The 13,971-nt window shown below is 37.4% G+C and overlaps 1 protein-coding gene across 1 annotated transcript; it reads left to right on the forward strand.

Moving 5' to 3' along the window:
* The first annotated feature begins 1,443 nt into the window (after nt 1-1,443).
* LOC122068064 (CLP protease regulatory subunit CLPX1, mitochondrial-like) lies at nt 1,444-12,050 on the forward strand. Its single transcript, XM_042631902.1, has 15 exons — nt 1,444-2,259; nt 2,774-2,835; nt 3,047-3,147; nt 3,354-3,433; nt 3,779-3,829; nt 4,470-4,544; nt 4,649-4,726; nt 5,326-5,382; nt 6,480-6,550; nt 6,646-6,745; nt 6,893-6,997; nt 8,015-8,077; nt 8,705-8,827; nt 10,463-10,630; nt 11,815-12,050. Exons 1-15 carry the CDS (start codon nt 1,726-1,728, stop codon nt 11,884-11,886), a joined length of 1,740 nt encoding a protein of 579 aa, XP_042487836.1. The 5' UTR covers nt 1,444-1,725; the 3' UTR covers nt 11,887-12,050.
* Nucleotides 12,051-13,971: the final 1,921 nt, after the last annotated feature.

The raw sequence follows: 13,971 nt of genomic DNA on the forward strand, positions 1-13,971 counted from the left end.
TTGACTTTCTCACTTCAAAATGTATTATATACTCAGAACCTATCTAAAAATGCATATCAAATATTACCAAGAAAAACCCTAAAGGGAGGGAAAGGGAGAACATATAACTACGTTCACAATGCCATCGGTATAAAGGAATTTATAGAAGGAAGTCAAATAAATCTCCTTAATTCATTGGGTGACATACTTTATATGATGAAGTGTTTCTTGTTACTTTACCAAAAAAAAAAAAAAAGGTGTTTCTTGTGAAGGAATGTGATTCCTACACATGCCTGAGTGTAGCGCAAGGATCATGGGAGGCACATTAGTCATTTTACCCTATGTGTCTGGGTGCAAGGACCACACTCTCCCACGTAAAATATTTTTATATTATTTATATTTTTTAGAAGATTTCAATTGATATAATTTTATAGCTTTATAGATAAGCACATCCACATAGTAAATTACATCATGATAATATTTTAAACACCAAATCCTTATCCATTACTATTCGCATGTATTAGTTATTTAAATATAAGTTACTAGAAAGGGATGGACTATGGTGGTCCCAGCTGATATGTTACTTGTATCATCATATGTTAACGTAAATTGTTAATATGATGGAGTTTCTTTTTATACACGTAAAGAGAACCTCTTAAGCCACAACATTTGGTCATTGGATTGGACCGGTGATAAGTACATTTAACCATATATAATAGGGGGGAGCGATTTTCATTACCAAACTAAAACTGACCCTCCAAGGGAGAAATTTTATGTGTTTTATATCAATAATCTACCAAACCATCTTGGTTCTATGTTAATTTTGATTGTTCAGAATCTTCAAATTGAGAGACTAGGCAACTCTTTGCTTTGGATCTAATGCTTCCTAATCAGAAATTGGATCGATTTGATCTACATGTGTATGAAATCAACCCGGAGTACAAGTAGAATCACACTTGTGGAGTATATTAAGAATGAAAGAAAAAGAATCCTACTAGTCTGGGGTAGTAAACACCCAAACTAGTGGGGATGTGACAAGAACAGGAAGCCCTTCTGTGTACTCTGATTATTCTCCTGCACCCTCCCATTGGTCTACTAGATTTACCGTCTCCTGTGTAAGACCGCCAGAGTTCTCTCACCATAAAGGGAATTATAAGTCTTGGATCACTTCTTCAATATCAGAGATTCGACCAGTTCAATCTACAAAAGTATAAAACCAAGCCGGATTTGTCAAACAAATTATACTCCCAAACTACTCCCGTAGAGTAGAAGATCAGTAGAATCATTCCCACAAAATGTAATCATAAAAAGGGCCTTTTAGGCCTTTAAAGTTATAAAGTTACATAACCTCATTCTATTTTAGTGGTGATGATGGCAGGTTCAACATCACATGGGTAGAGATTACTAGACGGTTATCCTCTTATTTCGTCTATAAATTGTTAGACCGCAACACAGGTCTAAATTTCCCGCAAAAATATCAAAGGGGAGAGAAATTGGATATTGTCCAGAGTTCAAGACTGGATGTCGTCCTTCTTGTAAGACCCGTCTCTCTCCTCATCCACCGTGAATAAATCTGCTTGGTCAAGCCTGTAATTGCAGAGTCAAGGGTTACCCATCAGAGTTCTTCTTCAATTCCGCAAACCCTTTTCGTTTTACTTCACGTATGAGCCAGTACTGATAAGGGATTGAAAAGGAAAAAGCTGTCTTGTTGGTGGTTTTTAGTTGGGGAACGAAAGAAGCAGAGCCATGGCGGCTGCTGCTGCTGTTGCTTTGAGGTCGAAATTTTTCAAAGATGTAGCTTCGAGGGCAGTTTCCCGGAATAGATTATTGGGATTTCATCGCAGTTATAGAAGAAAGTGGGACGATTTCTGGACCAGGATGCCCAATCATTTGGATAGGTTCAAAATGGTTTCTTTACGAGGAGATTTAGTCGAAAAGGGTACAGGGTATTCGCAAAGTCGTGAACTTTCGTCGGATTCCAGTGTGGAACGATGCAAGGAATCGACTAGTTTACCGGATTCTGTGATGTCTTATGGCGAACCTCCTGAGTTCTGGCAACCACCGGGAGACGATCATACGGTTTGCTCAGCTGCGGTGGAAGCGAATTCAGTGCGTGGAGTGGGAGGCAGTGGAGGATCCATGGGTTCCGGAGGTGGTTCTGGTTCGAATTCCAATGATCGGAGCTTGGGAGGAGGGAATTTTGAAAACAATTTTCCGACCCCAAAGGAAATCTGCAAAGAACTCGATGATTATGTTATTGGCCAGGAGCGAGCCAAGAAGGTAACTTCAGGATCTTCGTTAGTTTACAGTTTACAGTTATTGCTTGAACTTAGATTTTATTTCTTTTTCCCCTTTTCGATCTCTTGTCATGAAGGTATTATTGTACTGACGAAGGCAATGAAGTTCTGTGAAGTTCCTTGCTTGTAGAGACATAGGAATGATATTTGTATTAGTTAATGTGGGTTTAGAATTATTTTGACCTAATGCCGTTGTCAACTATTGACTGTCTTGGAAACAACCATTGTCACCTTTTCGCTAAACATTCGGGGATATGTCAATTGGAGAACAATAAAACTTAGATTGAAGGAGAATCGATGATCTGCTGAAGCTGCAGTTGCAGTGGCAGTTGCAGTAGGGGTTATATTGTAGTGGAGTTCCATTTCCCATAATCATTCATTTCTAATTTTTGGTGGATTATTTTCAGCTAGTTTAAGTTTCTAATGTCAATAAATAGGTTATGTTCAAAAACATATTTTTTCAACCCTTCTTCTCTAACTGCATCTCCCAAATGCAGGTACTTTCTGTGGCGGTTTACAACCATTACAAGAGAATATATTACGAGTCTGTGCTTAAGTGGTTAGCTTGACCCTGCTTTGACCTTTTCCTTACTCCTTTCTCTTTGCTTACAATTAGGGCTCATAATAATGTAGAATCTTAGTTAACCCTGGATTGACTATAAGGAGAAGCACTATAAGGTCTCCTTTTGCCATCTGAAACTCCAGTGTTGCTATTCTTTTCATTCAAAATCTTTGTTCTTAAACCTCATCACGACAATCTCGGATGTTAGGCCTGCCGGAGATGCAGTTAATGGTGAAGTTGATTCAACAGATGATGATTCTGTAGAGCTCGAGAAAAGTAACGTTCTTCTAATGGGTCCAACTGGCTCAGGTGTGGACCATTGTTATATTATCTGTGATGATTGCATTACTTTGACAGTGTGGCATGAATGCATCCTATTTGAAATTTATTTTATAATGTTCATTCCAGATTTATCCTCTGCGAAGTATCGAAAGTGACAGGAGGAATTTATGTTTCTTTTCTTTAGAGTACTGATTTGATCTCCTTCTACACATGTAATGTTTTTTCAAGGACAGGGAAGACATTACTTGCAAAAACTTTGGCACGGCTTGTGAATGTTCCATTTGTTATTGCAGATGCAACAACACTGACTCAGGCAAGTTGGGTTCCATTCAGCTATTATTTAGTACTGTTGATTTTCTTCTCTCCTAGGGAAATTCTAGAATAAAGTTTACTGAGGTGTTACGGAGTTAGTAATTCAACTCTGATATGTCACCCTGACCAGCAAGATTTTAGTAGACTACTTAATCAGAAAGAAATTAAGATGGGTTTGGGATTGTTTTTAGAACTTCCAGAACATCCCAACAGCACAACTGGGAGTTTCTGTGAACAATCACAAACCAGCCCTAATTCATTCGATCTTGGTGTTTGCTTAAGTTGGAATGATCAAAGAAAATTAAATTTGTTCCACTGGAGCTCTGAGAAGTATTCTTTTGTGCAGGCTGGATATGTTGGAGAGGATGTGGAGTCCATATTATCCAAGCTTCTTACGGTAACTCTCAAGTCTATCCTGTGGAGACCATGTAGATTTTTCTGGAGTATTAGCTCGTGTTATTATTTCTTGAATACTTTCCCAGAACATATTCAGTACAATTTTGCCACATGGTGGCACATTTGATGCTCATATTTCAGGCTCAGTTAGTGTCTACCAATCCATATTCACGACTAAAGTTTCAGTCCGAATGGACTTATACACATGCCTGAAATCATGGAAGAAATTGAACTGTGGAGATGTTCCTGGAAATGCAACCAAATGAGATATTTAGGGCCATGTAGTCGTGTAGACCAGTTTATTTTAATGGGCCACAATGTGAAGAGATAAATCAAAGTTCAAAACATTTGATTTAAGAAATCATCAATTGGTTTTTCAGTCATACATGTTCAACCAATTGTTCACTTTCATAATTTTTTAGTGAAGATTTATTCATGATGTGCATCATTGTTTAATTAGAACATGTTAAACATTGCTTGCAATATAGCTGAGGGAACCCCTATATTTCAATTTGTCTGGATATAGCTATGCTGTTACTTATACTCTAAATACTTGAACTTGATATTATCATGAAAATGTGATTGCCATATGAAGTTTTTTATAATATCATAAGTTGGTCATTGGTTTACTTGTATAACAGGCTGCTGACTTTAATGTGGCTGCTGCCCAGAAGGGCATTGTCTACATCGACGAGGTTGACAAGATTGCCAAAAAGGTCAATATAATGCCCACTGATGGTTGGGAAATGTAGTTACTAATGTGCTGCTTTTTTTTTTTTGGTAAGCCCTGCCATATATCACTTTTTCTTTACATATACAGGCCGAGAGTCTCAACATTAGCCGAGATGTATCAGGCGAGGGCGTCCAGCAGGCATTGCTAAAAATGTTGGAAGGAACAGTAAGTTTTCATGTGCTTCCTCAGATAATTTCATCAGGGTATTGTGGAAGGCGTTGATGTCCGAGCATTTGTGTTTGATGATCCTAGTAGGAGATCTCCTGAAATAGAACTTCTACCAGATCAGCTTATCTTAATCATTTCTCTCATATTTCTAGTAAATCTGTTATGTGGGTCCACTCAATTGGGAGTCTGATGCTTTTGCTTATCCCCATTGTCCAGTATAGAGGGATTTGGGATGTACTTCAGATCTTCTCTCTAATATGAGGAGGTGGCATTCATCTTAGGTTTTTCTATGTCATTCAGGGTGCCTATAGTTAGTTCAAAGGACAAGCTATCAATGGCATACCAATGCAAGCCGTACTGTATTTAGAGGGTGTTGGGACTTTCCATTGACTCATTGAGTATATCAACAATTGGAAAGTCTATGTAAATTCTCTATCTGGACAATGAGTCATTTGGTTTATGTAGTTTTATCTGGACAATAGGTCATGTTTTTCTTGGCTACAAATAGAATGTGCTATATTGGACAAGTTCTTATTTCATAAAAGGTTGTTTCTCTATGTTTTCCTTTTGGAATTCAATCGTGTTTGCTGGAACAGGTGGTTAATGTCCCAGAGAAGGGAGCTCGAAAGCATCCTCGAGGTGACAATATTCAGGTATTTACTAGTTATGGCATACTTGATAAACTGGCAAGCAAAACATATTTCTTCATTGTTCTAAGAATTTTTCTGGCAGGAGGAACTTTCATGCTTTCTGATTTCCTGTAGTTTCGAATGAGAAAAATGTGTCCTAAAGCTATGAAGACAATATTGTGTCAAGAAAAGTTTCCTTTGTGGGAAATTTGATGAAAATAAAGTTCTCCTGAGAAATTCAATGAAAATTATGATGATGGTTGCTACATATGAAAAATTCAGTGCTACAATATCGGGCTTGGATATATTTTCAGTTTCTATCCTTTAACAATGAAGAAATGTATGGTGTGCTACTATAGTACTTGATATCTAAGTCGATAAGTTATTTAATCCTACAATTACTGTTTGTCCTTATAGAACTTGATATGTAGTGTGCTACGACACTAGAGGGAAAAAATAAACAGAATGCTAAGCAAACTTGCGAAGTTGTACATTATTGGATGAATACAGTGATTCAGCTAAAACCCATTTCGAGTTCTTTGGCAGTCAAACACAAATTATTCCATCCAATTGTCTTGTCATGGCTGTTGTATTCCCCAAATAAAAAGGAGAAGACCGTTTCAATGGATGGGGAAACACACCAAAAAAATTCCCCAGAAGTGCAGGGTAACTTTTCTCCTTGAATCTTTCAAATCTTTGAGATAGTTTTCACTCATCTCCATCCATCTTCTATGGAAAGAAACTGATCTGATGAGGAGAAATAGACATAAGAATTTTTCCTTAAAAGTGTGGGGGCACTTCCACTGCTGAATGTTTGAGAACATGGAGTCGATTAATTTTTCCATCACCCAGTTCTGTTTCTTTGTCTGAAAACCTAAATCGTTTGAAACCTCTAATTTATTATTTTTGTTTTGCAATTTTCAGTATTCTCTTTTAGTGCTTTCAAGATACTTGGGGTTGCTTAAGACTCTAGAGTGAACAAACCTTCAGGCTTGCCACTAATTAAGGGATTTGACTGTTCCCAGCTCTTTAATGTGGCTATGAGTCATGTCACCTGTACCCCATAAGATCAGTTTTATTTTGTTTACCGTTACCATTCTCTCTCGTTTTTTTTTCCCCAGATTGATACTAGAGATATTCTCTTCATTTGTGGTGGTGCCTTCATTGACTTGGAGAAATCAATATCAGAGAGGTTAGAGGTTATATAGAAGTAATGATCATTTTGATTCCCTTAATGCTGCTTCTTGTAGGTGTTTCTTCAATTTAATATATTATGTATCTTATTAGGCGGCAAGATTCTTCAATTGGTTTTGGAGCACCAGTACGTGCAAACATGAGGACTGGTGGTCTGACAAATGCTATGCTGGCATCATCTTTACTGGAAACTGTAAGTGTAAATCAAATTCCAACTAGCAAGTAAATGCTTACAGCTTCAACTTTCTCTCTGGCATTCTTTTGCTTATTCTTTATTACTTGTGGCTTGAATCTTGTTATAGATTCAGTCCCTATATGAAAATAAACTTTGTATATGCAGGTTGAAAGCAGTGATCTTATTGCGTATGGTCTAATACCGGAATTTATTGGACGGTTCCCAATCCTTATCAGTTTATCAGCTCTCAATGAAGATCAGCTTGTTCAGGTAATGTATCCTGACCATGTACATTTGTTATACTTGTGTGCAAGTTGCTTTTATTTTCTTTATAATTTGGGAAAGGGAAAATAAAAAATAAAAAAATCGTATTGAGATATCATCGATGAAGTAGTTCAAATAATCAAAATATTTGGATGAGAAGCAATAATTACAAAATAAAAATAGGTTTCCCCAATAGTAAAGCATAACAATATATCTCACCTTTGTTAGAGAAATTATTGAGGATCAGTCTGGCATAGCTAAGCTGGCGTATCACACACAGTACTAAAACACAGTACACAGAGAGAGACAGACAGTACTAAGTTTTCTTAGCCTGTTGTCCGAGGGTGTCAATACCCAGCCTGGCCTGAAAGACTGAACCAAACCTGGCCTGCTATTTAATAGTTGGTCACAGTCAGGGATAAATGACATGCAAATATTGAGTCAATCCCAGTCTGGACAAGTTAGACCGACAGGAACTTACCGAATGACCTGAGTAGCCTGAAAACTGACCAATAAACCAATTAAAAACTGATTAAAAATAGACTATATTGATGGACTAGGTGCTTAATGTAATGTATGTATTGGCCTCGGAGCCTGTTGGTCTGAGCTTTATTTTTAATCTGTATAATCAATAAATTGAATAAAATGTTGAGATTCTAAGGCCCAAAGCCCAACAGGATAGGCCAAATTGAATGAAGATGGATTGAGAGAAATCGATCTATCATCAGTCTTAAACTGTGGTTCTAGATCTATTGGAAACTGGAAGACTGAAACTGCTTACAGAGCAAGACTGACCAATCATATATTAAATGGTCTTTGTCTGGACAGCTGCTACTGATTATATAATCAGTCGGTCTTGTTCTGTGCCTAGAGGTAATGTGTCAAGGTCAACCAGACCAAAACCAGCTGGGACCAACCTATTGATACCCTTACTTCTAATTCTCTTTCTCTCTGTTTTTTGTGTCATGTAACTGTTGATTTTACATAGTTATGCTGACAATTTTATAAGAATTTGGTTTCTAGGTTCTCACTGAGCCAAAGAGTGCCCTGGCAAAACAATACAAAAAGATGTTTCAAATGAATGGTGTAAGTTTTTCTTCTCAGAACGAACTTCTTCCATTTCTTTTCTTGATATTATTTGGATTTGTGGAACATTAATAGTTACATAGCTCGACATAGAAATTTATAAGTTTCGGTGAGACGTTAATATTTATACATTTCGGTGAGACGTTAATAGTTTCTTTTCTTTGTATTTGGAGTTCTTTTTGCCAACATAATCTGCATGTCTTGAATGTTTATTGCACCATGAATTCATATTCAATCTCTTTTCTGTTCTGTTGAATTCAGTCTGTGGAAATAAAATAGAATTGGAAAGCAAATGGCATACTGGGGTGAAACTGAGAGAAACTGTAAACCCCTGATCCCCTCTCTCCATTCCTTTATCTGATCCCTTTACTGTGTTCTTCATCCCCATTTTCATTTTTCAGCCCCTCTTTTGCTGTTTTCTGTCTTTACAAACTACCCAGGTCTTCTGGGTCATTAAGGTTTTTCTTGCATAGATGGGTGAAGTCAAGGTTCAAGGGTGTCTGAATCTGAAGACATTGTTGCATTTTTATGTGTTGTGTTTAATGTACTAGCTAGTCACTCGGATGGATCTGCAATCATGCATACCACTTTAAGCCATATTGATTAGAACTTCTTTTGTTTGTTTAGGTCAAGCTACATTTCACTGAGAAGGCATTGAGACTTATTGCTAGAAAAGCGATGGCTAAAAACACTGGGGCTCGAGGCTTACGATCCTTATTGGAGAATATCTTGATGGATGCAATGTATGAGGTATGCAGTCTCTTCCTTCCGAACTTGAGACTTCATATAATTGGGACTTGTATAATACTGGCATGGTCACAAAACCATCATGTGAGTTCCTGAATGTAGTGTTATATTGCAGTTACTATAGTCAATTTTAGAAAAGAAAAAATGAAGGAAAATGTAGTGTCCTGGTAGACAGTAGTGCCATACCTATGTATTCACGGATTGTTGTTCTGGTGGTTCAAAAGACAATGAATTTGAAGGGTTAGGGCCATCTGTCAAGTCATCTCTTGGCCATACATAAAATCTAATCAACTTTGGATTCATGTTTTCACTTTTTGCATTGCCACAAATTTGACTGTCATTTTTAGATCTTTACTTGTATTAATTGGAAATCTCAGCCAAATATGTGATTGCTTAAATATTATGTTTCAGTCAGTCATGCGCAAAACAGGATTGTATTTGGTTTAGTCATCCTTCTTGTTTGATTTCTGCATCTAAGAGGTATAAATACAAATATTAATGCAGTTTGATAGCCCAACTCTTGGATTTCACATTGCTCACAGGCCCAAGAATAGGTGGAAAACAGATCTCAGATCAGATCTGAAGCTAACTTGAATAGAAAAGAATAGCAGGATTCTGCAAGAAAGGAGTAGGAAGAAATAAGGAAGAAGTTCTGTTAGCCACAAAGCTGCTGGGTAGAAGAGAGGGAGAGACGGGAGATAAAAAGGAGATGGCAGGGAAAGAGGAAAAGAGAGAAACCCAAAACGTGGGGGAGGAAGAGAGAAGAGAAGAGAAAGCAGCAACCTCAATTTCAAATCAAATTAACTCTTTCTTCATTAATCAAGTCGTATGAGGCTGTTAACCATTACATGTATTTATAAAGCTGAACAGAAAAAGGAAATAAAACGGAATACTAAACTGCCCTAAACTCTCCAATCGTGGTTGCTGTTGGAGAGTCTACCTGACAAATAACAAAAGAAATATCCCAAAACGAAAACTCCTCTAGTCGTAGGGTGACTTGGAGTGTGTTAATCCTAACAACTTAGTTAATAAAGGAAAAACTAACCCGAAAAGCTGGAATATAGTGCATAACCCAGCCCCACTGTTGTAAACTACCCCACGACCTGAAGTGCTAAGATTCCACAAATCCTAGAATTTTAGAAACTGCTAACCCTTTTAGAAATTAGAAGTCTTCAAACTGGGTCGCACAACTTTGATAAACCTTAGTAGAGTAAACTGCGAACAAAATGAACTAATACGGTAGTACCATTCCCCTACACGTCTAACCATTGGGTCCCACAAACAAATTCAAAACTTATCTACTTCTAATTAAAAAATTATCCTATACTTTGGACCTATGGTATTTCAATGCTCCAATCAACAAATACAAATCCAAGACCTTAAACATGTCTGAATTTGCCCCTGAATGAAAGATACTTGGTAAAATTAATAAATTTGGTGGGTTAGTTCTTAACCTTTCCTGGGAAAATAAAAATGGCAAACTACTGATAATTAAAAATGACAAACAAGATTGGCAGGGAGCAAACAGCCTCTTGATTCTCTTTTTCGTTCCATTGTTTATCTTTCTTTCGCTTTATGAAATGTTACCTCTTGATGTTATCGGCCAAAATAACAGCATTTGCTCTTGATTATTTTCAGATTCCAGACACAAGGACTGGCAATGATAAAATAGATGCTGTTGTGGTTGATGAAGAAGCCATTGGTTCTGTAGAAGGATGTGGTTGTCAAGCTAAAATTCTTTCTGGTGATGGTGCATTGGATCGGTATCTTTCACAACAAACTGTGAAGGAGGCAGATGATCCAGAGGTATGTTTTCATCAGTTTGATGGTATAGCTGCCTATGAACTGAAGCTTCAATGAAATGTGAGCAGACAGATTTTTATATACTTTGGATCAGTAGATAGACTGTATTGTCATGCTAATGGTAACTGAATTGATAATCATGGTCAAAGACTTAACAACAGAAAAAAAATGGGAAATGTTAACCAGACAGGAAATGTTCTGCATTAAGAATAGTAATTCAGTTCATCAGAACACTCTCAACCTGCATATTGGTTTCCCATGAGCCACTTTGTAGGCCTGCTTGCTTTGGTTTCATCAATTCCCCATCTCTACAATTCAGCAAGTACAGAAAGTTGCTGTTGCAACTTTATAATTTAGAGCAATAGCATTATGCCTTCTATTTGTACTAGTTTGCTACGTATCTTCTCAAACATGATATTAACTTGTCGACTCAGGTACAAATACCTTAGGGCTGTGTCTAGCATGATTGTAGATTCAATCCCAAACAAATTAGGTTGTTCAGTAATGAATTGTGCACCTCAATGGTGAATATGGTGAAGCCCTCAGTTTTTTCAAACTCTGAGGTTAAGAGTTCTTCCATGCAATACATGGGGAAGAAAGAACCCATCCATCTGCGAGGAATTTACCTATTATTTTTCCTCAAGTTTTGTACACTAGATTTGAAGCAGAAGATTATTTTCTTGTTACGGATTTCATTGCCTGTGCGGACTGGGTGGGCCTCTAAGGTCGAAGAGGTAGACTAGACTTTTGAGTGCCACCGCCAAGCTAGGAATCCCATATTTCCATCCATCATACATGTGGCACCTGGATCTGACTTGAAACATTTCATGCATGATTATGTTGCTTTAATGTGGCCCTATTCAGTTAAATATCTTTGGTTATCTTAAATTATTTGCCTTTTTGCTGATGAGAACCTTCTATAAATTAGAAATAGAGAGAGAAAATGATTATGCAATTCCTTGCCAGAAGTGAGGAAACATTGATCATTAGAGATGCTTCCTTCATTGAGTATGATCTTAATAGTAATATGATATAAGAATCTATATGTTTACTAATTGCTATAAGTTTGAAGAAGCCCTCATTGTGGGAAAAGAGGGCTATTATGTTTTCTCTAATAAATAAATTCCGTTTCCTTTGTATTTTTCCTGAAGATATTATGAGATGATAACATGGGTTTTGTGTTTCAGAGAACCCTGGAAGAATCTGATGGTGAGTCGGAAGTTGAACCGGAGCTCCCTTCTGTTGTTGCCAGTATGTAGTCTTCTGGTGATATCCATTTGTGGTCTCAACCTTGTAATTAAGTTAATATGTATTTAAGTTACATTATTTCTAATGGTTTCCGGGGTTTCCTGTAGTTGGTCTTATAACTTTCAGCATTTTAATCCATAAGAATGAATCCCAAAGGTTATTTGAAAATGTGCAATATTGGAGCAACCTAAGGTCGCTGAATTGTAGAAAGCATCAATGTCATGGTTTCAAAACTTGACGTCAAATTGGGTGAATCAACCAATTTGATTCATGTAGCAGATCCGATTTAGTTGGGATAAGGCTTGAGTTGTGGTGGTGTCGGAATCAGCTGGTCTTCATCCTGATTCCATTCAATTCCCCACGTCTTGTACTTCCCATGAATGTGCTTGGATTTTCATTTTTGGTTCATATTTTTCCCATTTTGTGAGTAAAACAGCAGAAAGTCGAATGAAACTTATCTCACGTAGGAAATGAATATCTACAAGTATTTTAAGCCGAACTCAAAAAAAAAAAGAAAATAAATAAATAAATATTACAGATCTGAGCAAATCCCTGCTGCTTCTAATTTGTAGGGTTCAAGCAGATTCTGGTCTGATTTCTGGGTTTTTAAACCGTCATCAGTTCATGCATTTCTGAATTTGTTTTGGGTAGTTAAGTATCAGCAGATTTATTCAGTCATTGAGCCCAGCCCCAAAGGGCAAGAACCCCACTCACAACTGTTAATTAGCTGAGTGAAATCCCAAAACCCTAGGTTGAAGATACCCAATTATGAGCAGGGCCATTTTGATCTCTGGAGATGATCTCAGGGGAGAAAGTGACCCTAGATCTCATGAATAAGAGGTGACGCCTACGCTGAACAAGAGCCAAGAGGCCCACTGAAGTAAGGGTAAACCAAAGAGATGGTTCTTGCAATTTGGCAATACTCATCCCTATGATCTTTTATATTTCAGCTGTTTTAAAAAGCAGATGCTTAACTGTTTCTGGTAAGTAATAACTAATCTGAAATGATCTTCCAAAAAAAAAAAATTTTTAAATTTCTGATGTCCGCATGATCCATTGAGTAACAAAGTTTGAACACAATCCTATAATAAAAACAAGTTACATTATTATTAGTTAAACAAAAGAAAGCAAATTTCATCCACTATTGGAAATTGGACATCGGAGTTCTACAATCTTTAAGACACAGCTGCAGTGTTTGAGAAATGAGAAATGGATATTAGTGTAAAAGCAAGAATGAATTAAAATAAATTTGGCAGGTAAGTACCAAATATAGTCAAAATTCCTCCACAAGGAGGCCTCTAAATACATGATTTTAGCCCTTGGTAATTGCAGAACGCCTTGAACTGAGTAGAAATATCCATCCCTCATTATGAATTATCTGCTTTAGATGTGGCCAGCATGGATAACTCCAAGTCATGACCTCCTACTACTTCAGAAAATGGCAAGATACCGGGGTGCTCCTCCAAAAGAAGACTCAAGGGTGTTTCTGCGGGGTATTTATTCAGGAAATACTCAATTTGTTCCCCGCTGATCTCCTTCTGATCCAGAAGAACCTGGGAAGAAAGAATAAGCTCAACTGTCAGGAGTTCAGTATCACATACAAAACAAGAATCAGAGCCATGCTATTACGTGCAACCCAACCCCATAGATTAATTGGTTGACATCATACGTCTTTAACAGATAAATATCCACAGAGAGTATAATCGGACAGAGCCCCAGATACAAATGTGGTCTGGTCAACTCAGCCAACCCAATTCATTGGCCACCCCAAGAGCCAACATAATTTTCCATTAAAAATAGACTGCTAGCATCAGAAGTTAAGATCTAAGAGATTAGGAGATGCAAACATTTACTCAGTCCATGTGGGGCCCTAAAGCTAGAAGACAGCCATTTAATAACCATGGCTTCATCTCTCAACAAGCATATCAGACCATCCATGGAAAGAAGAGACTCCAGACATTTAGTAATTGCCTTCAATTCGGCAGTGATCAAATCACAAGTACAAAACGGCCCAGACAAGACTAGCAGTGTATTGCCTTCATGATTCTCAAAAAACACTCCATGCACACGAGCCCTGGGTCATCCAAAGAGCTATC

The sequence above is a fragment of the Macadamia integrifolia genome, unplaced genomic scaffold (genome assembly GCF_013358625.1).
Source record: "Macadamia integrifolia cultivar HAES 741 unplaced genomic scaffold, SCU_Mint_v3 scaffold337, whole genome shotgun sequence".
NCBI classification, from domain to species: Eukaryota; Viridiplantae; Streptophyta; class Magnoliopsida; order Proteales; family Proteaceae; genus Macadamia; species Macadamia integrifolia.

Bases quoted from the DNA above. Each gene is read 5' to 3' on its own strand.
- LOC122068064 (XM_042631902.1), top strand. From the start codon at position 1,726: ATGGCGGCTGCTGCTGCTGTTGCTTTGAGGTCGAAATTTTTCAAAGAT. The intron at 5,383-6,479 runs GTATTTACTAGT...TTTTTTCCCCAG, and splicing joins CTCGAGGTGACAATATTCAG to ATTGATACTAGAGATATTCT. The intron at 10,631-11,814 runs GTATGTTTTCAT...TTTGTGTTTCAG, and splicing joins AGGAGGCAGATGATCCAGAG to AGAACCCTGGAAGAATCTGA.